This window comes from Phocoena sinus, chromosome 8, assembly GCF_008692025.1.
Source record: "Phocoena sinus isolate mPhoSin1 chromosome 8, mPhoSin1.pri, whole genome shotgun sequence".
NCBI lineage: Eukaryota > Metazoa > Chordata > Mammalia > Artiodactyla > Phocoenidae > Phocoena > Phocoena sinus.
In genome coordinates, this window is record NC_045770.1 from 107,990,256 (window position 1) to 108,017,469 (window position 27,214).

The following is a 27,214-nucleotide window of genomic DNA, read 5'->3' on the forward strand; positions in this document are numbered from 1 at the left end:
GGGCCCCGTGACAACCCGGGCCGGGTCCCTGCTCTGGGTGAAGGGACCACAGGGGCCTCCTGACCAGGAGGGGCCCACTCGGAGCAGCTTCCAGCATTTTTGGAACAGCTTCCCGAGTTCCACCTCTGTGGTTCAAAACCACCTATACTGGTATTTTAGAACATGGTTAAGTCCACCCACTTATTTTTACTTAAATAAATGTGTATCTAAGAGAAACTTTAAACCGTTGCTGCAGTTAGAAAGTCTTCCTCACATGTAATAAATAGCAGGTAATATAAAAATGCACAAGCGAGCGTGAAACACCAAACTGTACCATCGGTCGCTCTCCTCGTTTTGTCTGCAGTAGCTTTGTGCCCGAGGCTGCCCTGTCTGTTAAGTAGAGAGATTCACGATGATGGAGCTGCAATACAGACCCAGACTCCTCTCCCTTGACACCCTCAGGAGGCTGGAAAAAAGAGACGCTTTCCCACTGAGACCAGTGATGACTAATGCACCCCTGCATCACCTGGCTGCATCCAGCGTCTGCCCACGTTTTAGAAATGTGTGACGTGCTTATTTCGGGTCTGGCTCAGGACGCAGAGGGGGCTTCAGTGGCCGATTCGAGGGGCTTTGAGAGCTGGCTTTTTCCTAGGAGTGGACAGGGTGGGACGGAGACCCTGCTGCTCGGAGACTGGGAGGTGACCTCAGCGACGGGGCCACCAGGGTGCCCGGCGCAGTGTCGCCGCATTGCCTGGAGACCCCTCCCCAGGGATGGGCTGGCATCTGCTGAGTCGTGGGCCCTTCTCCAGGGAACACCGGCTTCCTCTGTTGGGTTCGTGCCGGGATGGTGCGCTCCCCCTCAGCCTCTCTTCTCGTGGGGGACAGACAAGGCAGGGGCTGGCGTGGACGTGCCCCAGATGGGGAACAGGGAAGAGGCGCCCAGGTCAGCTTCACTCAAGGTCTGCACATCTGCTGCATGGAGCAGTGACTCTCCTGCAGTGTCAACAGCGCCCAGGGGCACAGGGTCCCTCAGCGGCGTCCTTTCAGTGTCCACACACTCACCTTTGGTTCAGGCCAGTTTTGAACCCCTAGTGTGAGTGTCCAGGGAGGCTGTAACAAAGGACCACTCGTGGGGCAGCTTTTTTAAAAAATAGATTTATTTATTTATTTGGCTGCGTCGGGTCTCTAGTTGCGGCACGCAGGATCTTCGTTGCCGCGTGAAGGTCGCGCACGCGGGGCGGCTTTAGAACCACAGAAACTTGTTCTCTCCCGGTTCTGGAAGCCAGATTCTGAAATCAAGGTGTGGGCAGGTGAGCCGCTCCTTCTGAAGACTCTGGGGGAGGAAGCTTCCTGCCTCTCCCAGCTTCTGGGGAACCCGGGCATCCCTGGACTTGTGGCCGCGTCCCTCCAGCCTCTGCCTCTGTGGTCACCTGGCCTCCTCCTGTGTCTCTGTGTCCTGTTCTCCTCTTATAAGGACACGGTCATTGGACCAGGACCCACCCTGCTCCAATGCAGCCTCATCTTCACTCGGTCGCATCTGCAGAAACCCTATTTCCAAAGAAGGTCACCTTCACAGGTCCCAGGGGTTGGGATGTCGACGTACCTTTTGGGGGGACCTCATCCCACCTGCCGCACCCAGGAGTGGGTGGCCACAGTGGGCGGTGGCCAGGAGCTTGCTGGGACTCCTGGAGACGTGGTGGTTAAGAGCTGGGCTCTGACTGACCGAACGGTGGGAAGGAGAGGGGATGGCACTCTGGAGACAGGGGTGACATCACGGATGTGGCCCCATTGTCCTCCCAGCGATCCCGGATGCGGGGTCAGGGGGCTGCCTTATTATACAGATGAGATTGTTTGGGCCTCCGGAGAGGCAAGGACCGCTCGGGCGCCTGGCTGAGCTGGGTGTGACTGCTGGGGAGACCTCCCCACCAAGGGATGGGATGTGTCCTGTTCCCCCTGGACCAGCGTTTGTCCAGTGAGCTCTCACAGCACCCACACCCGCGGGGCACAGGTCGCTGGCCCCGGCATCTGGAGGTGCGGCATCGTGGTCCTTGGCCTCCTGGCCGCTGATCTGCGCCTGAGACATGAACCCCTCCAGGTCCACAATTCCCTGTGTCCTGCTAAAGCGATCGGCCAGGCCTGGGTGCATCAGGCACGCCCACCCCCCGGGCCAGGTCCTCGCTTCGCGCTCAAGGGCCCCTGGTTCCTCCCCTCCTGCGAAACTCTCAGCGGGTCCCAGGCCCTGGGGAGTGAACCGGGGGAGAGTAGCTGTGCTTGTCTCACCTGTGTTTACCTGGGAACCGAAAAACACTCTTTCAAGAGAGCCTCTTAGAAGGCAAGAAACGTGCCAGCTCCTTCCCTGGGGCCCTGGGACTCTGGCTCCTGAGGGCAACTCCTGGCTGCCTGGTTGCGGTAGGAGCTGCCCTGGGCACGCCTCTCCCTGGTCCTGCAGCCCTTTCTGCCCAGACCTGGGGCGCTGGCTCCCCGGGCCGCAGGGACCACTCAGGAGGCTGTGGTGACACAAGCGGGGGAAACGGCAGCTGATCGGGTTCAGAGGCCTGCGTCATCGTGTAGGGGCGCGGGGGTGAGCACTCAGGGTGGAAAAGGGAGACAAGGGCCTCGCACAGCTGTGTACCAGCATCCGGCACTTAGGACACCCTCGGCAGGGCCCAGTAACCAGGCTGGCCGTACCCCAAGCTGCCGGGCGCCCGGCCAGGGCAGTGACTGCCCGTTGACACGTCGGCGAGAGCCGGGTCGTTTTGATGATCAAAGAGGAAGAAAGGGAGCAGGGTTGGGGGCTGCCCTCACCTTGGGGGCACACGGGCGTGTGCCGGCGCGGGGGCCGAGGGCTCGAGCCACCCGACCCGCTGGCCGTCGGCTCTGGTCAGCGCCTGGCCTCACCTCTTGGTGGTGGGGTTGCCTCCTAGGAGGTCCCAGAGGACGTAAACCCAGGAGCCTGGGAGAGGCCGCGGTGTGCACCCGACCAGAGTGGGCACAAGCGTGCTGTTTGGCCGTGAACCGTCCGTATGGGCTGCGCGGGCTCCGAGCCTGCTGACCGGCCACACGGCAGCCCCGCGGGCAGGGCCGAGGAGCGGGGTCCCGGCGGCGGTGGTAGTGGGGAGGGAAGTGACGAGGGGCTTGCTGCCAGAGTCCCCTGCCCCAGCACGTGTCGCAGCGCTGTCTAGGCCGCCCAGCAGGGCAGCCTGCTGGAGAGGTGGCCTCCGAGGGGTGACCGCCCCCAACCCAGGCCGGTGGGAGCTGAGGGCAGCACCCGGGCCCCCGCTCCCAGCCTCTGCCAGGTTTCCGGCTCGGGGCCTCTGGTGGGGTGTTGCTGATCTTGGGGGGCTGTTGTGAATCAGGAGAGACGCCCCGGACAGCCGGGAGACCCACATAATCAGGCCGGAGTCTGTGAAAGGCCTAGGGCAGGGCCGGAGGGCCCCAGGCCGCTCTGCAGTGGGCGAGGCGGGGGCCCAGCCGCTGGGGGTCCACGCTCTTGGGACGCTGCAGCCCACCGAGCGGCGGGCACCGGGGACCCCCAGCTGTTCTTGCCACTCGTTACCTGGCTGACTCTGAATCTGGATCACCTTCCCCATTTCGGGGAGGGAGCACTGGCTTTTCCCCGGGGTGCAGCCTCTGATCGGCCGGCTGTCACCTTTTCAATGTCCTCAGAGGCACCTGGCTTGTTTTTAGTCTTTTAAACTCTGAGCCTTGTTTGGGGGGTGGGGTGAGGACAGGACTCTAATGTTATGTGAATTTCTTCTCTCGTTTCAAGGCTTTTATTAAATTCTCCCTTTAAGCTTTCAAGAGAGAGCTTTGAGCCTCTCCTTTTTGACTCTGTATCACAGAAAATGTGAAATACGAAGGCGGAGAGGACAGTGTAACAGAGGCTCCCTCGACGCCCCGCGGTCCCCAGAGCCGACCCCGGACGGGCGCAGCTGCACCTCATCTCCCTGGACTCGGGTTTAAAATAGAGCTTCGTGCTCAGCTCCTGACCTTCACCCCCGCTTTCTCCTTCTTTTGTCGCCGGCCTTCATAACCGCCGTAGAGCACGTGTTCAGGGTGGAGGTGTCCCCAGGTTCCCCTCCAGGTCTGTCTGTGTGGGGTTTCCAGGGCAGGGCCCCGTGGCCATCCACACACAGTGCTGGGGAGCAGGAGGCAGTGGGGAAGGTTCTGGAAGGTCACACCCCGGACAGCCCACGTGACCTCGAGGAACTCCTGGAGGGGTCAAGCCCACCCTCCCCGAAGACCCTCAGGAGAGACTCCAGGCGCTGTTTCCTCCCTGCCTGGCAGGGTCCCGGGATGGGCCTCTGGGCCGTGCGTCCCCAGCCTCTGCCTCTGCTGTGCTCTCCCGCGTGCCCCCTGCCCCCCGTCTGTTCATGGCCCCTTGGAGCAGCTCTGAAGGTGGAGAGGTTACTTCCTCAGTCAGCCGAGTCTGGTTCCCGAGCGCCTCATGGATACACATCCCACTCGGTCAGATCACCCCCGCCTCCATCCCCCCCCAGGAGCATCACCGTTGGTACATGCTACTTGCTGAATGCTCCCTGGGCACTGGGGCTGCAGGGACAAGCCGGGTGCCCCACCTGGGGTACTGCTCCCAGGAATGGAGGAGATGCCACAGCAGAGGTTCTGAGACCTGGTGCGGGGTGGGGGTGGGGGGTCATGTGAAGAACAGGAGACGAAGAGCTAGGATTGGGGGAACAGCCCAGGGGAGTGGCCCTGGGCCAGACACCGGCCCTGCCAGGTGCTAGGAGCTGAGGGCCTCTCGGTGAGGCTGGGGCGGCCGTGGGCATCTGGAGAGCAGGCTCCGGTCCACTCCGGCCTGGAGGTGGAAGGGCCGTGCAAGTGGGGGGAGTATGGGGTTGTCGGCTCCCAGAGAGGGGGTCCAGCTGGGCGAGAGGGACCCCAGGCTTCCCCACGCTCCTCCAAGGCCCTTGGGCCACCTGCCCTTGCAAGACCACGTTCCCCCGAGTTCCCCGAGTCCGGGGCAAGAGCTCCTCCCGCCCCCTGGAGGCCCAGCATCTCTTGCTGCTTCTTGTTTGCTTTCGGGCTGCTGACAGCTCTGCCGGGGGCGTGCTCCGCAGTAAGACGGGCGCGCGCTCTTCGTGGAGAGCAGACGAGACGGAGAAGGTCGTATGGACCGATTTACACACTCACGGGTTGATGGCTTCCGTCACCGCGCCCTGGAGCCTCTGAGGCACAGCCCACTCCTTGGCATATCCCTTTCGAGTCCGCAGCGTGGTCTCCGTGGCCACGTTTAGCATCCGCTGCACCCACATCCCTTCGTTTACTCGCCACCTACCTGTAGGTGGGTATTTTCACTGCTGAAAATAGCCCTGCAGAGCAAATCCTCCCACATGTGTCTCTTGGCACAGATATTGATTATATGGATTTCACGCCCCATAGTAAATTTCTGGAAGTCGGATCATCGGCTCAGGGGACGCTCGTGCTTGACACTTTGATTCACGCTCACAAACGACCCTCCAAAGAGGCCGTGCGCCTTCCCCTCCCTCCGTCCCTCCTCAGGGCCGTGTGCTCATGGGGTGTCCGCTGGGCTGACCCATAGGGCACAGAGGAGCAGCCTGAAAGCAGGGGGCTTCCCGCCGAGCAGCGGGCCATAGTCTGTCGCCCTGGGCCGGCCTCGGTCTGTGACTGGCCCTACCTGAGCGCTCAAGGTCAGTTCAGGCCGACCAGCAGAGGCAGGTCCTGCGCTCAGCCCCTGGGGACACGGAGTGTGAAACACACCCGACCCCGAGGGCTGCAGCCGAGCGCCCCCTCCTCCTGGGACCTCTGCCAGGATCACCTGGACCCCTCCAGACCGCTGTCCAGCCCGGCCCCTGGAGCGGGCCTGACCAGGCTGGCCAGACCTCTGCCACTGGAGAAGGAGGGGCTCGCTGAAGTTCCACCGAGGGCAGGCTGCCTGAGGCTCGGCTGCAGGGCGACACCCGCCCCCGTGCCCTGGGGACCCAGCGAGTCGTACACCTGGTCACGCACGCCCGGTCTGCGCAGAAGCCACCTTTCCTGTGACCGACTCATTATTCTCACTTTGGAGCTGGGGGGAGGGCTGAGTCCGTGGAGTCCTTCTCCCTGAAAACTGAAGCCTGGGCAGGATCCCCAGGGGCAGAGCTGGGGCCTGGACCCGCCCCACCACCTGGCCTCCCCCAGCCCCGGCCCGCCGTGCGTGCCCGTCCCCCCTCTGATGGAGCACGGTCCTTACTCATCACTGGGCTTTGGGGGGCACTGGGGCAACAAGACCCCTCTGTCCTCAGCCGAGCCACGTCTAAACTCTCAGCTCCCCCTGCAAACCAGGGGCGCGGGGGACACATGAGCAATAGAGGGGCCAGGCCCCCTCGGTTTATGGGCTCCACGCCCCGATACTCTCGCGGTCCGTGCTTCTCTGTGCCAGGCCCTGCAAAGGCCAGCGCCATCCTCTCCCGGGCCTTGGAGGGACCCCAAGATCAGCCCCCTTCCCGAGGAGAAACCTACCTGCTCCCCAGCACCACGTGCCGGCGGCTCAGCGGTTCTGCCGAAGACACGTAACCCAAAGTGCAGCGGAAACCCAGGGCCCAAGCCAGCCGGACGGTGGGAACCAGCCAGACGCCCTGTCCCCGGGTCCAGCAGCCATGCCCATCGGGGGCCCCGGCCACCATGTTGCTGCAGCCCAGCCCCCTCTCAGGCTGGGGTCTCCACTTATATCTTCTCTCCCCTTCCCTTGCAAGGGCCCTCAGATCTTTAGAGACCCCTTTCCACCCTCCCACAGAGCACACTGCTCACCTCCCGGGCCTCCACCAGCTCCAGATGTCCGTCCGGGTTTCCCCGAGGTAAGCGTCAGTTAGAAATGATCATCGGCTGCTCTGGGCTCTGGGGCCGACGCTGCTGGGGCTGGCATGACCCAGGGGGGCAGCAGGCAGCCCCCTCCACTGTTCTCTAACGGGGGCTCCCCAAACAGCCCCCTCAGCCCACCCGAATCATCGGGGAGCACCGCTGGGCAGTGTGACTTTCCTCCGGTGATGACACAAAGAAAGCACATGATGGACCACCGCTCGTCCCAGAAGGGCCACAGGCCTGGGTTCCATTCAGACCCCGCCAGCCTCGGGCCCCCTCCCTGCCCAGGCCTCGCCTGTAAAATGATACTCGATTCTTGCTGGGTCGGAGTGGGGGGCTCGAGTCTGTGATAGCACCTTGAGAAGTCGGCCCCCGAGAACACACCCCTGGGATGCTCGGGGACACAGCCCTTCCCAGCCTCGGGGTCCCCAGCCGGTGCTGGGCCGGAGCCAGAACAGATCTTCGCAACCCTCGAGAACCCTGGTGGTCCAGTGGTTGGGATTCCGCGCTCCCAGCGCAGGGGGCCCGGGTTCGATCCCTGGTCAGGGAACTAGATCCCACATGCCGCAACTAAGACCCGGCGCAGCCAAATAAATAAATACTTAAAAAAAAAAAAGGAAGCAGCAGCTGGGGGGCAGGAGCAGCTTGCTGGAAGCTTCAGGGTCGGGGGTGACACCAAGCTGAGTGCTGGGGCCGGTCCCAGCTCTGGAGCGGGGTGTCGGGCAGCGGGGAGGCACCGCTGGCCCAGGGACCCGGGAGACCAAAGGCAGGGATGCGTGAAGCTGCCTGGCATTTGAGACCTGGTACCGGGGCCATCTGCATGGCAGGAGAGTTGCCACCTCCCAGGAGCTCCCTGGGGGCTCCATGGTGGAGGGGCAGGGGCGGGAGGGTCTGAGGCTTCATCCGGGGATGGAGCCCTAGGAGGTTAGTCAAGGGGGCGACAGGGTAAAAGGTGGCTCTGCTGAGGGTGATGGGACAGTGGGAGGAGCTGATGGGTGTCGGCCTGACCCAGGTGAGCGGGAGGGGCAGGTGCAAGCGGAGGGGACAAGGGGACGAGAGCCACTGGGACTCCTGCAGGCCAAGGGGGGCACTGCGTACCTTCCCGTGGGTGGCAAGGTGCTGTAACACCTCATCCCCACCCCAGGTCTCTGCTGGTCTGGGTGCCCCTGAAACTCCCTGCAGTGAGTTGAATGGTGACCCCCAAAAGATATGTCCAAGTCCTAACCCCAAAAGCCATGAATGCATCCTTACTTGGATTTAGGAATTTGCAGGGGTAGTTAAGGGAAAGGTCTTGACCGAGGTCATCCTGGATTATCTCGTGGACCTTAAATCCCGTGATTTAGGAGAAAGGGAAGGAGAGGGAGGTTTGAGACATGGACATGCAGGGGAGGCCACGGGAAGACAGAGGCAGAGACTGAGGGTTGTTTCTGTAAGTCACAGAGTTCTTGGGGCCCCCAGAAGCTGGAAGAGGCAGGAGGGAGCCTCTGAGGGTGTGGCCCTGCCGACACCTTGATTTCAGACTCTGACCTCCAGAACTGGGAGAGAATCCGTTTCTGTTGTTTATAAACTGCCCAGCATGTGGTCCTCTGTTCCGGCCGCCCCAGGACACCGATACAGCCCCTCTCTGTGGAAACCTGTTAATTCTCTCCAAAAAGCCTCAGGACGCAGTGAAGCTGCCACTGTCACCGGCCACCTCTACAGTCAGCAGGTGACAGGGGACACTGGCTGCTGTCACCTCTAACCTCCAGAAGGAGAAGGCCCTTCTGGGTCAGGCCCTGATGGGTAAAGCCACCAGTCCCTCTGTCTCCTTGGACTGGCCTTCACTGGCTGGGGGGCAGAGGGGGCTTGTCAAACCTCCTCCCCAGTCAGAAAGGACAGCCTGGAGGGGGTGGCCCTGTGGTCTCAGCATGTGGGCGCCTCCCACACATCAGGTCAGGAGCCTGACCTCTCATGGGGCCAGAGAGGGCGCCACCCCGGGGGCTGGGATGGGGCTGTCTCTCGAAACCAAGGGAAGGTGTTTCAGGGCGAATGATGGGGCCCGGAGGGAGCGCCGACGGGCAGGCTGGGTTCCCTGGGGCGTCCCCGAAGGCAGGCATAGACGAAGGGGCAGCAGGCTGTCTGGGCAGGTATCTGAAAAGCTCATCCTGACCCAGAGGGGCACGGCTGACCCGAGCCGGCCTCTGAGCGGTCGCTGTGTCCCCGTCACTCTCGGTCTCATTTATAGCTGTCACCTTCTGCTCACGAGGCGCCCGATGCAGCGTCACGCTTTAGAACTTGTCATTTCATGGCGTGACCAACGTGTCAGGGGACAGACCCAGATTTAGGTCTCAGAGCTCGGAGGACAAGCCCTGCCTCCTCACCTCTCCCACAGGGCCATTTCTCAGCCCCAGTGGCCTCCGGGAGCCCTGACCTCGGGGGTCGTTGGGGGTCTCTGGACCCTTCTCCAAACCTCAGTATCTCCACCGGACAAGGCACGGTGGCGGGACTTGGGCTGGGCGGCCGCCGCTTCAGTGTCTGGAGAACGGGTCAGGCGTGCTGACTACACACCTGGTGAGAGGGCCATGGGTCCACTCCACAGAGCTCAGGATTGGCCAGAGGCTGGCAGGGCCACTGGCCACTGTGATTATGATCAATGGAAATGTGATAAGTCCTGCAATTTTGATTTTTTTTTAAAGAAACAGCACCCATCATCACTTCTGCATAGTGCCTTCTAGACGGCTCCTCTTAGTGAATTCCTTTCCATGTTGAATAATATTCCGTGGTATGGATGGACCACAGTTTGGTTAGCCGTTGATCAGCTGATGGAAGTCTGGGCTGCTTCTGCTTTTTGGACACGTGTGTGCACGCTGCTTGTGGATAGAGGTTTTCATTTCTTCCTTGTTTCTCTTTTGGTCTCTTTGTGAGCCCTTGGCATGCCCCCCGCACCCCGCCAATGTCTCGTGGTTCAGGCCGATGTCACACTGACACTTTGGCACCAGGAAGCCGGACGCCCTCAAGTGGGGTTTGCTTGGGCCCTGACAGTGGGCTGAGGGTCCAGTGAGCAAAAGCGTCTGGAGGCAGGACCGGGGGTCCGCAAGCTTGGTGACCACATCCCTGAGATGTCAGGTCACCTTCCTGGACTGTCCCTACCGTGGCAGGACAAGGTGGGGCCCTCGGCCCTGTGCCAGTTTGGTCCTACCTGACTGGCAAGGCCACTTTCTCCGCCAGGCGCATGACAGGTGACAGAACGGGTTTCCCCAGAAACCACCAGGGAGTGGCAGGTGGAGGCTGTGACCGGGCGCCCACAGCCTGACTTGGGGGTCACTGGGTGGGGGGCTGCCTCTACTGGTTATCCCAGAAGGGCCTGGAAGGCAGGGCTTCTATTCCCGCCCCAGCAGCTGCCCGCCCAGCGGGTCAGTGCTGAACAAGGCCTTGAGCTGGACGCTGAAGGGGCGCCAGGAGCCATGCAGGAAGACCCCGTGAGCTCCAGCCGGAAGTGCAGACAGCCCCTCCCCGAGTTAAAACCTGCGGGCTGGGCTGCAGGAGGGCCAGGGCGGCGGAACAGCGCACAGTAGGTGCTCACGGATCGGGCTGCAGGGGAAGTGGCTGGAGGAGCACGGGACGTGGGGGAGAGAAGGGCAGCCCATCCACCCAGAGGGGTCCTGGGCTCTTGCAGGCGGCGGGGCCGGGAAAGCTGGGGACATGGCAAGGAGGCAGTGGGCTTCCCTGCTGTACGGACCTGCAGCCCATAAACGTTCTCTCTCTGGAGTTCCTGTTCTGGCTCTCAGGACAGTCCCGGCAGATGTGGGCAGCCCTTCCCCTGGGGTTGACGCCGAGCCGGGGGTCGGGGGGCAAGCACGCCTGCCCCGGGTGAGCTGGGAGTCGAGGGGGCGGTGCCACCCGGCCACATGTCCCGGGGTGAGTCAGCTCACCCTTGGGGCCTCAGTTACCGCATCTGTAAAATGCAGAAAAGGCGGGAAAACAGAGCATGGCGACGCTTGCGGTCATTTTTGCTTCCAAGACCTAGGATCCTCCCAGCCCCTGGACAGGGTGGGAGGCCGGCAGGAGGGGAGGAGGGGCATGGTGCCTGCCGCCCACCTGCTGACTCCTTCAGTGCCCTGCAGGATGCGATGCAGGGGGGCGTGCGCCCCTTGGGGAGCTGCCGCTGTGTGAGGATTGGGACTGTCCAGCAAGAGGGAGTTTTCAGTTTATGCAAGGATTCGCCCTGGACGTCAGAGAAGCTGGGCCCCCTCCTGCTCTCTCCACGCACTCAAGTTGTGACGAAACCCCCCAGAACCCAACTCCTGGAAACCTCGGTGAGCCCTGCACCCCAGGGCTATGTAAGAATGAGCTCCAGCCCTACTGGAAACCCCACTGGCCCAGTGCTGGGTGGGAGGGTGTCGGGGGTCCACGTCCTCCCCCACTGCAGATGCTCCTGGAGGAAGCCGGGTGCCGGCCATTCCCAGGTGAGCAGGGAGCCCGGGGTCTTCGCCTTCTGGTACTTGGGTCCTGAGAGCCACGTCCCATCCTCGCCAGGAGCAGTCACGACAGGGGCGGTGAGTCCCACTCAGTGAGTCCCCTGGGGCTCCCCGTGAGTGGGGACCCCGCTCGTCTGAAGGCTCAAGGGGAAGCAGTTTCCCCTAAGCGAGCGGGCTGGGCGCACAGGAATGGGACCAAGGCTCTTAAGGGTCCCGAGAGACAGGTCATTCCCAGTGAGGCTCTGTTTCCCCCTCCAGCCTCGAGGAGCAAAGGGGGCGGCCCAAGGATGCTTGGCTGCATCTGGGGCAGAGAGGGTGCCCCGGCCCTGGATCTGGAGCTCGTTTCCTTCAGAAGAGAGATTCGGGGGGAACAGTCAGGAAAGGAGGTTTCACCCTCCACCGAGACGAGGCCAGGGAGGGGTTTTGTGGAGTCCGAAGCCAGTTGGGCATTAAAGAGGAAGCAATAGAATTGTATGTTAAGCCAGGTGGCGTGGCTTCTATGGTCATTGTTGTTTGTTTTCTTTTAAATTTCAGACTTTTTTTTTAAATTGAAGTATAGTTGATTTGCAGTGTTGTGTTAGTTTCAGGTGTACAGCAAAGTGATTCAGCTATACACATATATATTCTTTTTAAGACTCTTTTGTGCTATAGGTTATTGCAAGATATTGAGTGGAGTTCCCTGTGCTGTGCAACAGGACCTTGTTGGTTATCTGTTTTATACAGAGTGGTGTGTATCTGTTAATCCCAAATTCCTAATTTATCCCTCCCCCCCTTTCCCCTTTGGTGACCATAAGTTTGTCTTCTCTCTGTGAGTTATAGTGTGTGTTGTAAATAGTTGGTTCTTGGCATAAGTTCAGTTATTTTAACCCAGACCGTGATCATGCTTCTCTGTCTCAGCCCTCCGGGGGCTACAACGTCGACACCAAATAAAGGGCTGGCAGCCGCGTGCCGGGCTGCACGTCCTACGGAGTGTGGGGAGCAGGGAGGCGGGTCCGCTTCCCTGAGATCACATGCTCGGTTTTCCCACACGTTGTTCAAAGTCTTTTCCACCTGCAGTGTGGCCGAGGCTGGTTTGGGACAAGACTGGAGTGTAATTACTGCACGGCGTCTGCCCGCCCGGATCCCCGGGGCCATCAAGCAAACCAGCTGAGGAGCCGGCCACGGGCCCACGCGTGCACGCCTGACCCTCACATTTGTGTTCCGTGGCCCCGTGGCGGTGTTCGCAGTCACGCTGGTCTTCCCAGCTCTGTCGGGAGCCCACCTCTCAGCCTCAGTCCCCCAGAGGGCTTTGGTTTCCCCATGGACGGCTCCCCGGAAAGGGGCCTGCGCTGTCTCTGTCCGGCCGCACGCCAAGCCTTCCCCGGCCCCGGCCATCGCTGCACTCCTGACGCCAGGCTTGTCTCTTCAGGGCTCGGTGCTGCAAACCGTTTCACGTTTGTTGGTGCTGCTGTTCTAAACCCTCTGCGAGCCTCGACTCCACAATAACCGTACGACGGGTGCTGCGTGAGCCTGTTACAGACGAGGAAACCGAGGCACTGAGTAGGTGCGTGGCCGGTCTCCCCACCCCATGGTGCTGCCTCCCCGCCGGCTACACCTGTGCTCTTATCACGGGCCCCCGTGCCGTGTTGTCAGTGATCATAGCAGGAGGAGAGGGCAGCCTGACGTCCAGGTGTGTCGGTCAGGGTTCTCTGGTGTGTGTATCTGTAGACGTATAATCTATACGTAATAAACACGTATATATATATATATATGTAGAGAGAGAGGGAGAGACTTATGATAAGGAATTGGTTCGGGGCTTCCCTGGTGGCGCACTGGTTGAGAGTCTGCCTGCCGATGCAGGGGACACGGGTTCGTGCCCCGGTCCGGGAAGATCCCACATGCCGTGGAGCGGCTGGGCCTGTGAGCCATGGCCACTGAGCTTGCGCGTCTGGAGCCTGTGCTCCGCAACGGGAGAGGCCACAACGGTGAGAGGCCCGCGTACCGCAAAAAAAAAAAAAAAAAAAGGAATCGGTTCGTACCGTCACGCAGGCTGAGCAGTCTGAAAATCTGCGGTGATCGCAAGCTAGAGACCCGGGGCACTGGTGGTTTAGTTCCGCTCCAAACACCAGTGGGCTCGAGACCGAGGAAACGAGCGGATGCTTCGGTTCAGGTCTGAAAGCAGAAAAAATCCAACACCCGAGTTCGAAGGCATCAGGCAGGAGAAATGCCCTTAGTCGGGAGGCTCAGCCTTTGGTGCTATTTAAGCCTTCAAGTGACTGGACAAGGCCTGCCCACACTGCGGAGAACCACGTGCTTTACCGAATCCCCCGATTCGGATGTTCAGCCTCATCCAGAAACACCTTCCCAGACACACCCAGTATCGTGTTTGACCAAATGTCTGAGCCCCCATGTGGCCCAGTCAAGTGGATGCATAAAATTAACCAGGTGCCCTTCTTGTGACCTCCTTGGTCTCAGAAACGAGGTGCCCACAGCCAACTCTGGGCTGCCGCAAGCCTGGGGGATCAGGGAGCCTGGACGCCCCAGCCAGGCCCCCAGTCTCCGGCTCAATGCTGTACAGCATGGTGGGTGGGGAGACGTTGCCCGTCCCCGGGGGTCCAGGCTTACTGGGTCCTCGGTGCCCCTCTCTCTGGTTGGGGAGGGCCCCGAGGCCTGACCGAGCTGGTGGACACCGTGCGGGGATTACGCTCTGTTGATGTCCCAGAACCAGCCTTGGGCACAGTCCAGCTGGGGTATGCTTTGCACGACTTGTGGGAAAACCGGGCATTGGATCTCCGTGGACCTCACGCACCCAAGAGCACAGGGGTCCTGCGAGATCAGGCCCTCATCTCCCCCGAGCGAGCCAGCGTGCGCCCCCGACCCAGCACCGAGCAGCCGGGGGCCAGGCTGGCTGGCATTGAAGATGACCCACCAGCGAGCCTGTGAAGGTGGCACGTGAATGAGGGCGCCTCTTCTTGGCAAGAGGCAGGGTTTCTCCACACTCAGAACTGGCCCGGGTCAGCCGGGCTGGGGTAGGAAGGAGGAGACGGAGGCTGCATCCCCCCCGCCCCGATGAGGCTGAGTTCCTGGTGTTCGTGTGGGGTCCTGAGCAGGTTTGGGGGCACCCTGCCGCGCCGTGCTTCAGCGCTCTCAGCCAGCAGACGGGGCAGCCACCTCCCTGCAGGAGCTACAGTGATGCCTGCTCAGGTGTGGCCAAGGTGCTGGATGAGGGGCGCCCGACCCGATTCCAGGGACGCTGCAGGGCTGGGGCACGGGCAGGGGCTGGGGGAGAGGAAGACTTTGCTGCACCCACACCTCTGGATCCCACCACCATGACCTCTGTGGGAGACCTGAGCCTTTTCGGGGGCGGGGGCCCCCCGCCCAAGTTGGGGGGCCACATTGCTGAGTCTCTTAGGGAGCTTCTAGGTGCTTTCAGGAGCCCACCCACCTCTGCACACGCTCTGCCTTTTCCTGGGCTGTGGGCGCCGCACCTCCCCTTCCCCAGATGGTGGTTGTCTGAGCCCCGCATGAGCCCGGCCCTGCCTGGAGCTCACACCATCAATCACCCGAGGGACACAGAGGAGAGCTGGGCTGTGTGTGCCCTTCCCAGGTGGCACCACTCCCCGGCGGCACCGCCCTGGCCCTTCACAGAGCATTCCTTTGGGCCACCCCTTGCTGAGACGCGCAGGGCAGAACCCAGCAGTCTGACCAAGGAGGGCCCGCTGGAATCATCCCCTCCCTTTTCCTGGGGGCCTCACTCTCGGTTAACACAGTCCAAGATGGTGGGTGTTGCTTAGGGAACCTGGGCCAGATTCTCCCCTGCGGAGGGAGATCCTTGACAGAGATGCCCTGAGGTAGAGCCCTGGCTGTGCCCATTCCCGCCCTGCACCGCCGAGGGCCAGTGCCCCCCTCCGGGGACCCCCAGCAGGCTTCGGCCCGACCCATCCGCTGGCAGCCCTCCTGGCCTCGTCTCCTTCTGTTTACTGGACGACTGCGCCTCCAGGGGCCGCCAGTCTTACCTACCTAGTTTTCAGGCCCGCTCAGCGCCCGCCCCAGGGCCACCAGGACAGGAGCAGCTGCGGAAGGTCCCGTGGGGGGAGCAGGGGGTGGGCAGGGGGAGAGGCTGAGGCTGGAGGGGTCTGGAGGAGAGTGCAGACTCACCTGAGCCCCCAGAATCCCCTCAGGGTCGGCGATGACCCACCACTTCCCCTCTTCTCCCGACCCCCTCCATGCCCCTCCCTGCCTGCTGGGAGGGAGTCTGGGCCACAGCAGCCCCTGGCCCACTTTGTTCTCCTTTTCTTATTGGAATTTCCCTCCCAGGCTTGGCCCTGCAATGAGGGAAGATGGGCGGGTGCCGGGTGCCCCCCAGGGCAGCCACCCAACTGCTGTCCGTCAGCGCCACCACCCAGGCGGGCAGCGGCCTGTGGGGTGTCTCCCGGGGGAGGGAGCACGCAGAGCAGAAGCCCCGCTGGGAGAGCCAGGTCACAGGGGATGTCCGGGAGACATCAGCACCCCTGGGAGAGCCCTCCAGTGTGCGGAGGACTTCATGTCAGCAGCCAGCCCCACAGCACGGGCAGTGCCTCGGGCGTGAGGTCACTCCGGGGCCCAGATCCAGCTGCCTGGTTCAGATGCTGGACCTGAGGGTGGGAAGCCCTGACCCTTGACCCTCGGCAAGCCCATCTCCTGGGGGGCTCCTGCCTCCCCTCCCCGTCGTCCTCCCCACTGCCCCGAACCCCGCCTGGTTGCACAGCACCCGTCCTCTCACCGCCCCCTCCCCGTCCCAGAGCACTGCGACCAGGATGCAGTTTGCAGCAGAAACTCAAACTCTCATTTGGGACAGGTGGGCGGGCAGGGTCTGGGTAGGACAGGGTGGGGTCAGGCCTGCAGCGGGGACCACATCCGATCAGGCCACAGTGGCCCGGGCTTCCCAGAACTGGGTGGGAGTGGCCTGATGCAGAGGAAGTGGCAAGTGGGCGGTGCCCAGGCCAGCCGATGGTGGTACTGAGTGTGCCAGTTGGCCCCGTGTCGGTCAGGAAGCCAGGTGGGCGGGCGCCAGGGCCCGGCCCTACCCACGGGCATGTGATCTGGCTGAGTCAGCCGAGAACACCCAGGCAAGGCCTCGAGCAGGGCAGGCCACTTCCTGCCCCTCTCCGCAGGGCTCAGGCACTCCGAGGTGGCCTGACTGGGAACTGTCTCTCTGGGGGAGACCCGGCTCCCACCACCTCCCCCAGGATCCTGTACCCCACTTCCTTTCTGCTCCTGCCCTCAGCCATCTTCAAGGTGCATGGGGACTGGGGGCTTAAAGCTATGCCACCTCGCGGGGACCCGGGCACTGTTCAAGCCACTGGACCTCAGGCTGGTCTTTCCTGCTCTCGGGGCCTCTTTAAAATGAGATCTGCATCTTTAAAATGGGATCATGAGATCTGCTACCCTCACCTCTCCGATATCATAAGAATCACATCAGGTGGAATAATGCATATGAAAGGGCCTGGGACGCGTCAGGGGTCCATCAGCACAGGTCCAAAGTTCTGAACACTGGTCTGGACCCGTCAGGGATGCGCCCCCATGCCACGGTGCGCTGAAGGGGCTGCTGCTCCCATGGGGGCTGCTCAGGCTGCCCAGTTTGAGCCCCAGATGCTAGGTCCAGCGGGGGGACAGTAGCCAGGACATGTTTCTGGACCCTCATGAGGGTCCTCTTGGCAGGGACTTCGTGGTCACTAGCCTTGGGACCTTAGCAAGTTTCTGGAATGCAAATGTGTGGTGTTGACATCATGGTTGCTGTCCTTTAACCGATGGCTACTGTACTTTAACTGATGGCTGCTGTCCTTCCCTGGGATCTGCTGACCTGTCCATTGGATGTGCAGACAGAGAGCCAAGCAGGTGGGTTCACGTGGCTTCATCCCTGAGCTTATCTGTGATTTCAGAGCATTTTTCCCCTCGCCTTTTACAATCCGTTTTGTTCAAGCAGAATTAAGGGCACTCTGAGTGCGGGCACACTGGTGGTGGCCGGGCTGCAAGTGCGCGCTTCTCCTGCACCCGCCAATTAACAGAGAGCCCCCCGTGGCCCGAGCCGCGTCTCCCCTGCCCGGGAACCCTTGCCCTCCTGCCCTCTAGCACAGTTAGGCCAGTTGTGACACTCAGCCACTGGTGAGAAAGCTAACCAGGCAGCCAGGAACTCACACTGGGTTCACCGTCTCGGCCTCTGCAGGGGACTTTGCCACCCCCACTCAGAGGAACCCCCCCCTTTACAATTAGGGGCTCAGAGATGAGCATGGCCAGCTGAGGCCACACAGCCATTACAGGCAGGACTGGACCTTTTCCCAGGCTCAGAATTGTCCCCCCCCACCTCCGCGCCTGCAGGTGGGATGCGAAGTGAGACCAGGATTCTGTTGGATTCCTTCTCAGAGCCTCAGCCCTTCCCACCGAGAGCTGCAAGCAGCTCAGCGGATTCTGGCCCCAGATAAGCGGGCTGGGCATCCTGTCTGTGCTGGCCGATAAGGCACCAAAGACCTTTCTTTACAAAGATCACATTGTTCTGGCCCAAAGGTGGGCCTCTGGTGGTGGAGGGAGGGGACAGTGTTTAGAGGCAAATAACTGCTCGGAAGGCGGCTTCCAGTGGGGGAGGGGAGGGACAGGGTGCAGGCACCCAGGTGGGGCAGGGTGGGCTCTGTGCAGCTCTCCAGGCCTTGATGTTGGCCAGGCGGCCTTGTTTAGGGACAGAGAGCTTGTCACCTACTAGGTGCCCGAGCTAGTGCTGGAGCTCAGGGACATGGGGCTGGCCCAGGCAGGGCCGAGCCTGACCTATACCCCGTCTACTCTGGGCCAGCACCACGTGGGACCCGTCTGCCCCCGACGCTGGGGGGCCGTCAGGCCGCAGAGGGGAAACAGAAGCCGAGGAGCCAGCTCAGGCCGTGCAGGGTGAGGGCGGCCAAGCCGGAAGTCGGAGCTGCCTCCCGTCCTGTGCTCCCCTATCTGTCCCCCTCATCTCCCAGGTGGCCTGGGAGTGGCAATGGGGCAGGAGGAAGTGGGGAGCCCTAAGGAAGCAGACCAGGAGGCTCCTGCAGTTGACAGGAAGGCTCCTGAGCCGGGGTAGAACTTGAAGGTCAGCTTGTCCAGCCCCCTGCTGCCGGGCAGGGATGCACCGAGACACCACCCGTGGATACGTCCCGGCTGTGGCTGCAGGACCCTGACGGCTCCTGGCAGTGATGTTTCACTTGAGGCCCCCGTGGTGCCCATCAGCCCGGGCCTTCTGCATCCTCAGGGTGCAGGCGGGGTACAGGAGTCTGGAGCAGGCTGCAAGGAGGCTGCTGGGACTCAGAGGACGCCGGGGAGGCGGGTCTATCCCTGGATGCCTGGACAGCCACCACCTTGCCCAGAGCAGGGCTGCAGGAGGGGCCCCTGCCCTACTTGCTCTGGGCCCCCAGGGCTACTCCCTGACCCGTGACAGCCCTGACCCCTCTCAAGCCCCCTTGCCAACGTGAGCTGATTCATTCTGGAAATGCTGCATTGGCCCTACGGGTGCCCGGCCTGAGTGGGTACCCAGGGGTTCAGGCAGTCGAGGAATCAGCTGGGATGTGCCCCACAGCGGAAGCCCAGCCCGGCAGGGAGTTAGCGCATGGACCGAACTAAGACACGAGGGGTGTGTGCCTCGGGCCCCGAGACGGGCAGACGTGCTGCCCCCGAGAGGGCTGGGTCAGGGTTCCTTCCCTCTGCGAGGACCAGCTGAGAGGAGGAGTGGTGGGAGGCCAGCCCTGCCTGTCCTGGAGCTTCGCGGGCCAAGGGGTGGGCCCGCCTAGACGCCTGCCTCCATACGAAGGAGCTTGCTCAGACCTCAGACGGACAAACCTGGCGGTCCCAGCGGCGGGGGGGCTTGTCCCCAGGGGCACGTGTGCCTCCAGGGCTGGGATTCCTGCTTGCTGGGTGGGCCGCGAGGGCTCCGGCAGCAAACCACAGCCCACCGTCCCCCAGAGGTGCCACCACCGCCAGGGCCTGCAGGAAGCTGACCACACCTGCGCCCTCAACCCTGCAGGTCAGCGTGGGAAACGCTGCCACGCCTTCCCAAGCCCCGAGGCTGGCTTGGTCTTGGGTCTGAGCAGGGGCTGCAGCGGCTTCCCTGCTGAGCTCCAGGCCTGCAAAGCCCTCCCCCGAGGCTCGGCCAGGGCTGGGCAATCCCAGGCCACAGACCTTCTCCCCAGCCGCCGCCCCTCTTCCTGATTCCTGAGCTCCCCCTTAGGGGGCCCGGGAGCCTCTGGGCTGGGGGCCCCCTCTTGCTGAAACACCCGAGGCTCCCACACAGGGATGTCAGGGCCCCTCACGCTCAGGCCCCCTCATGTGCTGTGTCGGGGGCCGTCTCACCGTGTCGGGGTGCCCTTGGGCTCCTTCCTCCAGACCCTGCGGTGTCCCCTCAGACACCTGGACTTCATGATAATGAGGGCCTGGTGAAGCCACAGCAGCCTCACTTCTGGCAGCGGGGGAAGAATTTAGGCAACTGTAGGCCGAGGGCGAGCTGTGTACGGGCAAGCATCACCCCAGTAACCAAGGGTAACGGAGGGGTGTTACTGTGGTCGGGGCACAGGCCAGCTGTCAGAGGTTGGGGAGGCCAGTGAGGGCAAGGCACATGGCGGCCCGAGATGTCTCAGGCGGGCAGAATCCAGGCTCCAAGGGCCCAGGGCTGGGCCCAGAGAGAGCGTGCCCTGAGCCCTTGGGCAGCTGGAGCCCAGGCCGGGACAGAGGGAGAGAGCTGCCTGCCGCGGGTGTGGTCCCTGGTTGCTGGCTCAGCCTGGGAGTCTATTTCCTCATCCGCCTCCCTCCCTCCTCCCTCCATCCTCACGGGTCTGTGCTCCCTGGGCTACGAGCCTTCAGCTTTCCCTGCGAGGTGCAGAGCATCAGACAAGGTCATGGTCAGCCCAGCATCGGGTTGACGGTCCTCCCAGCTTGGAGCCTCCAAGGGTCCGCAGACCCGCCAGGTGCCAGATTCCTCCTGCCTCCTGCCAGTGCCTGGAGGGCAGGGCCTCAGTCCTCGGCTGCACCAGACATGGCAGGAGGCCTGGGACAGGAACCTCACCAGGGTTACCGTGAAAATCGGCCCCCAAGCTGACGCTGGCCAGAGGTTCCTCCCCTAACCCACAGAGGAGGGACGAAGCCCAGGGGCGTTTGCTCCGCGGCCTTCATTCACCCCAGGCTCTGGGGTCCACAAGCCCTGGAGCGGAGTGGCGCCCACGCCCGCTGCAAGTCCCTGCTCCCGGCCCTGGGGAGACTCAGCAAACGGGAGGGACAGTGCTGTCCCCTTTCCTGGAACTTGCACCCTGGGGTGGAAGAAAGTTGACACAGAAGAAGGAATGTAGGAGCAACAGTCCAGCAACTTGGACTGTTCCACGGAGATGTGGCATTGTGCGAGACGGGGGTGGCAACCTTCTGGGAAGGGACATTTGAGCGGAGAGTGGAATTTGAGAAGGACCCAGCCACACGGACGGACGGAGATGTGGGCGAGGGCGTTCGGGGCGGGGGGGGGACGTCAGAGCAGAGGCCCCAGTGGGCACGGGCTTAGCATGTTCAAAGAACATAACGGGGGCCAGTGTGTCTGGGGCAAGTGGGTGACAGAGCCAGGCAGGGAATGAGGTGGGAGGAGCGGGCAGGGGTCCTGACGGCCTGGAAAACAGGGACAAGGAGACAGAGGCCGGACTGTGTTCTAAACGCGGTGTGGAGCCTCTGGCGAGAGGGGCCCTGGATTTAGCTCTGAAATGAACGAAGCAGCATCTCCCCCTCCTTGACCCCAAACGAGATCATAGACAGCAGCCAGGGGTGGGCATTGGGAAGGCCGAGGGGCCGCGTGTACACCCTGAGGCCTTGCCGAAGGAGAGGGGCCACCTCGCTGTCCGAGTGGGTCAGAGGGGGGCCTTTGGGGGCTCACGCCTGCTCTGGGGTGTCAGGACACAGAGGGGGTATCCACGGGTGCACGCCGGCACTGCACTCGGATCTGTGGGGGTCTGTTCTGGACCAGCTGTTCAGCCATTTGGATGTCACCTCTGATGTATCTGATTATTGGGCAAATAGGAAGGAAGCGGGGAAGGGAAATCAAGCTGCTTTGCTGACGAGAGAGATTCACGGAGGAGGGAGGGAAGAGAGTTTGGACGGATGGATGGATGGATCGATGGATTCATGGATCCATGGATGGTTAAATGATTGGATGTTTGGATGGATGGATGGGTAGCTAGGAGGTTAGATGGACGGACAGATAGGCAGGTGGGAAGATGGGTGGCTGGCTAGCTGGATGGATGGATGGAAAGGAGGGAGGGAAGGTGGAAGGGAGGATGGTGTATATGAGCAGATGGTGGGGCTCACAGACTAATGAGTCCCACTGGCCGCTGGTGGTTAGCTGTGCTGGGGGAGAAGAAAGGCAGCCAGTGACCTCTGTGCCCTCCCCACCCTGCCCTGGTAGAGCCGGGGTGCATGGCCAGATGGGGGAGCTGAGATCTGTGGGCAGGAGCCCCTCTCCGTGCCCCAAGTTTGCAAGACTCAACCCCTAAGAGACAGGCAGCTCCAGGTGAGGAAGGCCTACCTGTGTCATCCCTCATCACGCGTCCTGGGGCCTCCAGGGCAAGAGCTGGTCTGACTCACCTTGGGTGCCAGCCAGGTGCTTGGAAGATCTCAGCTACATGAGTAAGACGGCGGCGGACCTCCTCTCAGGTGCTGGCTCCCTGGCCTGAGACACATCTGGGGAGTCAGTGAGTGAGCACTGAGACTGCAAGCAGGGGCTGGGCTTCCAGACTCCTGCCCTCTCCTCCCCCACAGTGGGTTTGCTAGAAGCTAAGCTGAACTGGTGAGAGGGGGGGACTCGGGCCAGGACTGAGAATCAGCCTACTTGACTCAAGCACAGCCGTTGCCAATTAATAACTGTGCGACCTGGGGCCCCAAATCCCAACCTCTCTGAAACCAGTTTCCCCCTCTGTGAAATGGCAGAGGTAACAAGCTTAGCCGGATGACACGGTAGTGATTAGGAAGGGTAGGGCCCCTGGGCCCACTGCAGCCTTGGAGCACCCCCACTCTGACCCCTGAGCAGGGAACACAGAGGAGTTTCCGGGGCTGCCGACGGAACCCTGGGCCACCCTGCCCACTCCTGAAGCCCTGCCCGGGTCCACTCGCCCACCTGTCACAGCAGGAAAGGCTCTGTGTTTCTGCTGCCCCGCCCAGGAAGGCCCAGGGCCAGGGGAGAAAGCGGGAACTTTGTCCTGGGCTTGGCAGGAGGCCACCGGCCCACCCGGGAGGCGGCAGGAGGCACCCCTGGGCCTTTAGAAATCGCTCACTGGGCCTTTATGCAGCACGTCCTCAGGGAGTGGAAAGAACCCAGGATTCCGAGCCAGAGTTCCTGCTCTGCCAACATCTACCAGGCCGTGACCACAAGGCTAGGCCATCAGCTCTTGGAGCCATGATTTTCTCATCCATAAAATGGGCTGACGTCGGTGGCGGCGTGCCGTCCACTGGGAACTGCTTGCCCCAGCCCCACTCGGGGCGGGGCTGCAAAGGGGCAGGAGACAGAGGGAGCTGCCTCTTTCCTAACCTGGGCAGACCGGGGCAGTGGCAGGGCTTGGGAGGGCACGGCAGGCACCTGAAGGACTGGCCGTCGGGCTCCCCCGGGGGCCGCTGCTTCTTTTGGGACCGGACACTGGTTTGGGCAGTGCTGTGGAGCAGGAAGGTGATGTCTTGGGCGGAGCGTGGATTCGGGTGCACCTCACCGTAAGCACGCCTGCACTTCCTCTCCGAGTTAAGGCGCTTTGGGTGCAGGTATCAGAAACCCAGCAGGGAGCTGAAGCCGGGGAGGGCAGGAGGCGGGGTCTCGAGGCGTCCTTAGGTGGGATGGGCAGGCCAGGTTCAGGGACGGCCCCAGCCTCATGCCAGCTCCCCCGAGGGCTCTGTGGCTGCCTGTCTGGCCCGCCTGCGTCCCCCTCTCTGGGAAGCTCTTGGCCCCCTCCCCTGCGTGCACCAGTCGCTGTCTTCCCACCACGGAGCTCCATCCCCTAGCGGGGGAAGTCTGGTGGCCCGGCATGGGTCAGGGGCCCACCTCAGCTCCACTTCACCGTGTCCAAGGTCCTACAGAGCCGACTTAGTGCCGGGCCTGGGGGGCAGGGGGTCCTGCCACAGCTGTGACAGCCAAACTTCCAGCGGGGCCGGTCCGGGCCTGGCTTCTGCCATGGGCCCTGGAAAGCCTGAGCTTGGCCGTGCAGCCTTCCCTGGGTGACCCGCAGGCCCCTCGGGCCCTCGTCCCATTTCTGAGACGTCCCCTGAGTGGGGACCTGACTGTAAGACACGGTGGCCCCGGCCACTCGGCCCTGGCCCTCTGGCGGGTCTCTGGTCCCCTTGCCAGGGCGGGTGGAGGATGCCCCCTCCAGGCCCCAGGCTGCCCCAGCCTCGGCGTGAGGCGTGACCAGTACTCTCCCCTCCTTCCTTCCAGAAGCCCCCCAGCGCCCACGCCATGAAGGAGGAGGCCTTTCTGCGACGACGCTTCTCACTGTGTCCGCCCTCCTCCACCCCTCAGAAAGTCGACCCCCGGAAACTCAGCCGCAACCTGCTCTTGGGTGGAGAGAATGAGCTCGACCCTCTGGGTCCAGGTCAGCGTCCACATGGGAACCCGGTCACCTGGCACGTGGGCCACGGGTGGGGACAGCTGCCGAGCCTAGGCCCTCCTCAGCTTCGAAGCCCAGCTGTGTGGCCTCAGGCAGGTCCCTTTCCCTCTCTGTTCTGTCCGGGTTGGGGAGGGAGGGCGTCGGCCTTGCTGTGCTCACACCCCAGCCCCTGGTGCCTCCCGGTCAGGAAGGCTCTCCCCTAGTCATTGCTTCTCCACTTCCTGCAAGGACCTGGCAATAAACCACCAGCCACAGGGAGCGGGCAGGAGTGGCCCGTCAGGCGGCCTCAGGCCTCCTCTGAGACCATGGCCTCTTCTTCCTGGCCATGAACCTGAGCTTTAGAAACCCACTTCAAAACAAACGAAGCTATATGGAATCTAAAAAAAAAAAAATGGTTCTGAAGAACCTAGGGGCAGGACAGGAATAAAGATGCAGATGTAAAGAATGGACTTGAGGACACGGGGAAGGGGAAGGGTAAGCTGGGACAAAGTGAGAGAGTGGCATGGACATATATACATTACCAAATGTAAAATAGCTAGCTAGCGGGAAGCAGCCTCATGGCACAGGGAGAGCAGCTCAGTGCTTTGTGACCACCTAGAGGGGTGGGATAGGGAGGGTGGGAGGGAGACGCAAAGAGGAAGGAGATATGGGGATGTATGTATACGTATAGCTGATTCACTTTGTTATACAGCAGAAATTAATACACCATTGTAAAGCAATTATACTCCAATAACGATGTTTAAAAAAAAAAACGGAGCTGGGCACGGGCAGCCGCTCCCCCCAGGGTCAAATCCAGACACCTCACACCCGCCTCCCTCCCCTCAAGCGAGCTGGAGAGGAAGCGTGCTGGGAGGGGCGCGGGACAGTGTCCGGCCACCTCCCTCCGAGAGCCCAGCACTGGGGAGCAATGGAATTCCAGCCAGCGGATTTGGGGCGTGGGGGGAAGCCAGGCGAGGTCTGGGTACCCTGAACTGAAAACAGGGTTCCTGTCTTACAGACCCCAGAGGGTGTGCCACATCAGCGCCCAGGGCACCCGGGCTTCTCCCAGCGGTGACACCCCCTCATGACGCTGGCTGGTGCTCATTAGCTCTCTGGTCCCGCAGCCACCGCCTGGGCTGGCTTCCTGCCCCACCCAGGCCACCCGTGCCGGTGCCCGTGCCTCGCCTGCCACACACTGGGCAGCGGTGGAGGGGCTGCCCGGCAGCCATGCCCCGGTCCTCATGCCAGCCACTCTCTTGCAGGGAAGGACATGGAGCCCAACAGCCCATCGCCGCCCAGAGATGAAGGGCCCCCGACCCCAGGCTCTGCCACGAAGGTGCCACCGGTAGGAGCCCGACTGTGGGAGGACCCAAGGCAGGGAGCCTGCCCTGGGGACGATGGGAAGTGGCTGGAGGGAGGGGACAGCAGGGCTGCCGGCTGAACCCACCATTGCCAGCCCTTGGCTTTGAATCAGGGAGGCTGCTGGAGCCGGGGACGGAGTCACAGAGCTTGTGAGTTGTTTATCAAAGCCACCTTCTTGAGTAACACAGGTCGGGGATGCAGGGCCCGGAGGAGGCTGGGGCTGCCAGGGGGCCTCAGGGACAGAAAATCATGGTAAAAGGAGGCCCCGGGCTCTTCTGTCATAGGGAACCCGCCCAGGTGTGAGCGCATCCTCCCTCTGCCTGTGTCTGTGCTGTGCCCTCCACCCGTGCACCCTCTTCAGGGCAACGCCGAGTTCGGGGAAAGGGCACGCGCACACACAGATACACACACAGATACACACACACACACACACACACACACACACCACGTGCTCCCCAGCCCAGCGCCTCTCAGCTGGGGCCCAGCCGTGCACCTCCAGGCAGAAGCTGTGGTCCAGGGAAGGTGTGGGGCCCCAGGTACAGGTGCCAGGTTGTAGACACGCCCTTCCTTCCCCCAAGGGCCTCAGGCCAGGGGAGCCACGGCCCCCGGATTGGAGGCCCCAGTTCTGGCCGGTGCGGCTGGGGGGCTGGAGGCACATAGAGGCCAGTTCTCCCCACCCTGGCTGCCCCGTGAGACCCAGAGTGACAACTGCCTGCTCCTCTGGGACCCCATGCCCTCCCCTGTCCAGCAAGGAGTGTGTGGTGGTCCTCCCTGCGTCCACTTCCGGCAGGGAAGAAACCGGACCTTTCGTGGGTCCCCCCTCAGCCAGCGCTTCCCCGCCTCGGTCCCCAGGGCTGCCGGCTGCTGGGAGTGCAGTTGGAGCGCCTGCGTTTGTGTGTGTGGAATTTTTTTAATTAAAATTTTTTTTTAGATTACAGTAAAATACACGTAACAAAATGTACCATCCTAACCATTTTTAAGTCTACAGTTTAAGTACATTCACATTATTATGTCACCATCACCGCCATCCACCCCGAGAACTTTTTCATCTTATAAAACTGACAGTCTGTCCCCATTAAACACTCACGTCCCACCCCTTCCCCAGCTCTGGGCCCCGCCGTCCTACTTTCTGTCTCTATCATTGTGACTCCTCTAGGGACCTCCCGTGAGTGGATCGCACAGTATTTGTCCTTTTGTGTCTGGCTTATTTCACTCACTATAATGTCCTCATGTTCATCCAGGTTGTAGCTGGGTCAGAATTTTCTTCCTTTTTAAGGCTGAATAATGTTCCACTGTGTGGCTGGACCATACTTTGTTTATTCAGTCATCTGTCTACGGACACGTATATTTTTTTAAGACACAGATTTATTTCATGAAAACATGGTTCTTCCTTCTACAACCCAATAAAACATTAAACCCCATAAAACCACATCAAATGCTATCAGGAACACTTGGTTCAAATTTCAGATTTCACCCATTCAGAAATGATGTCTGGGCATCCTCTCTGGGCAAGGCCCACACCGCTGTAGGTGCTGGGGATGGAGTCGTTGGTAAAACAAAGTCCCTCTCTCCTGGAGCTTATGTTCTAGAGGGAAGACAGGCACCAGACAAAACAAGTAAGGTCTAGAACATGTCAGAGGCTGAGGGAGGAAAGAAAGGACAGCTCTGGACACCCCCAGGTTCTTTTCTTTTTTAACAATTTTTTTAAATGTATTTATTTTTGGCTGCGTTGGGTCTTCGTTGCTGCGCGCGGGCTTTCTCTAGCCGCGGTGAGCGGCGGCTCCTCTTCGCTGCGGTGCACGGCTTCTCACTGCGGTGGCTTCTCTTGTCGTGGAGCATGGGCTCTAGGTGCGCGGGCTTCAGTAGTTGTGGCTCGTGGGCTCTAGAGCGCAGGCTCAGTAGTTGTGGCGCACGGGCTTCGTTGCTCCGCGGCATGTGGGATCCTCCCGGACCGGGGCACGAACCCGCGTCCCCTGCATTGGCAGGCGGACTCTTAACCACTGCGCCACCAGGGAAGCTCCC

The 27,214-nt window shown here is 61.8% G+C and overlaps 1 protein-coding gene across 5 annotated transcripts in view; it reads left to right on the forward strand.

Moving 5' to 3' along the window:
• OSBPL5 (oxysterol binding protein like 5) overlaps nt 1–27,214 on the forward strand; it is a 66,783-nt gene that overhangs the window by 14,309 nt on the left and 25,260 nt on the right. For 2 of the 5 annotated variants that reach the window (XM_032638821.1, XM_032638822.1), the window contains exon 1: nt 25,090–25,175. Coding sequence is in view for 3 of the 5 variants with exons in the window: in XM_032638819.1 (XP_032494710.1) it covers nt 23,701–23,836; nt 25,093–25,175 (219 nt within the window). In the remaining 2 variants the exon portion in view is untranslated. Of the gene's footprint in view, nt 1–16,494; nt 16,512–23,679; nt 23,944–25,089; nt 25,176–27,214 lie in introns of those variants that run through there. The other 3 variants (XM_032638818.1, XM_032638819.1, XM_032638820.1) reach the window with 3 other exon arrangements.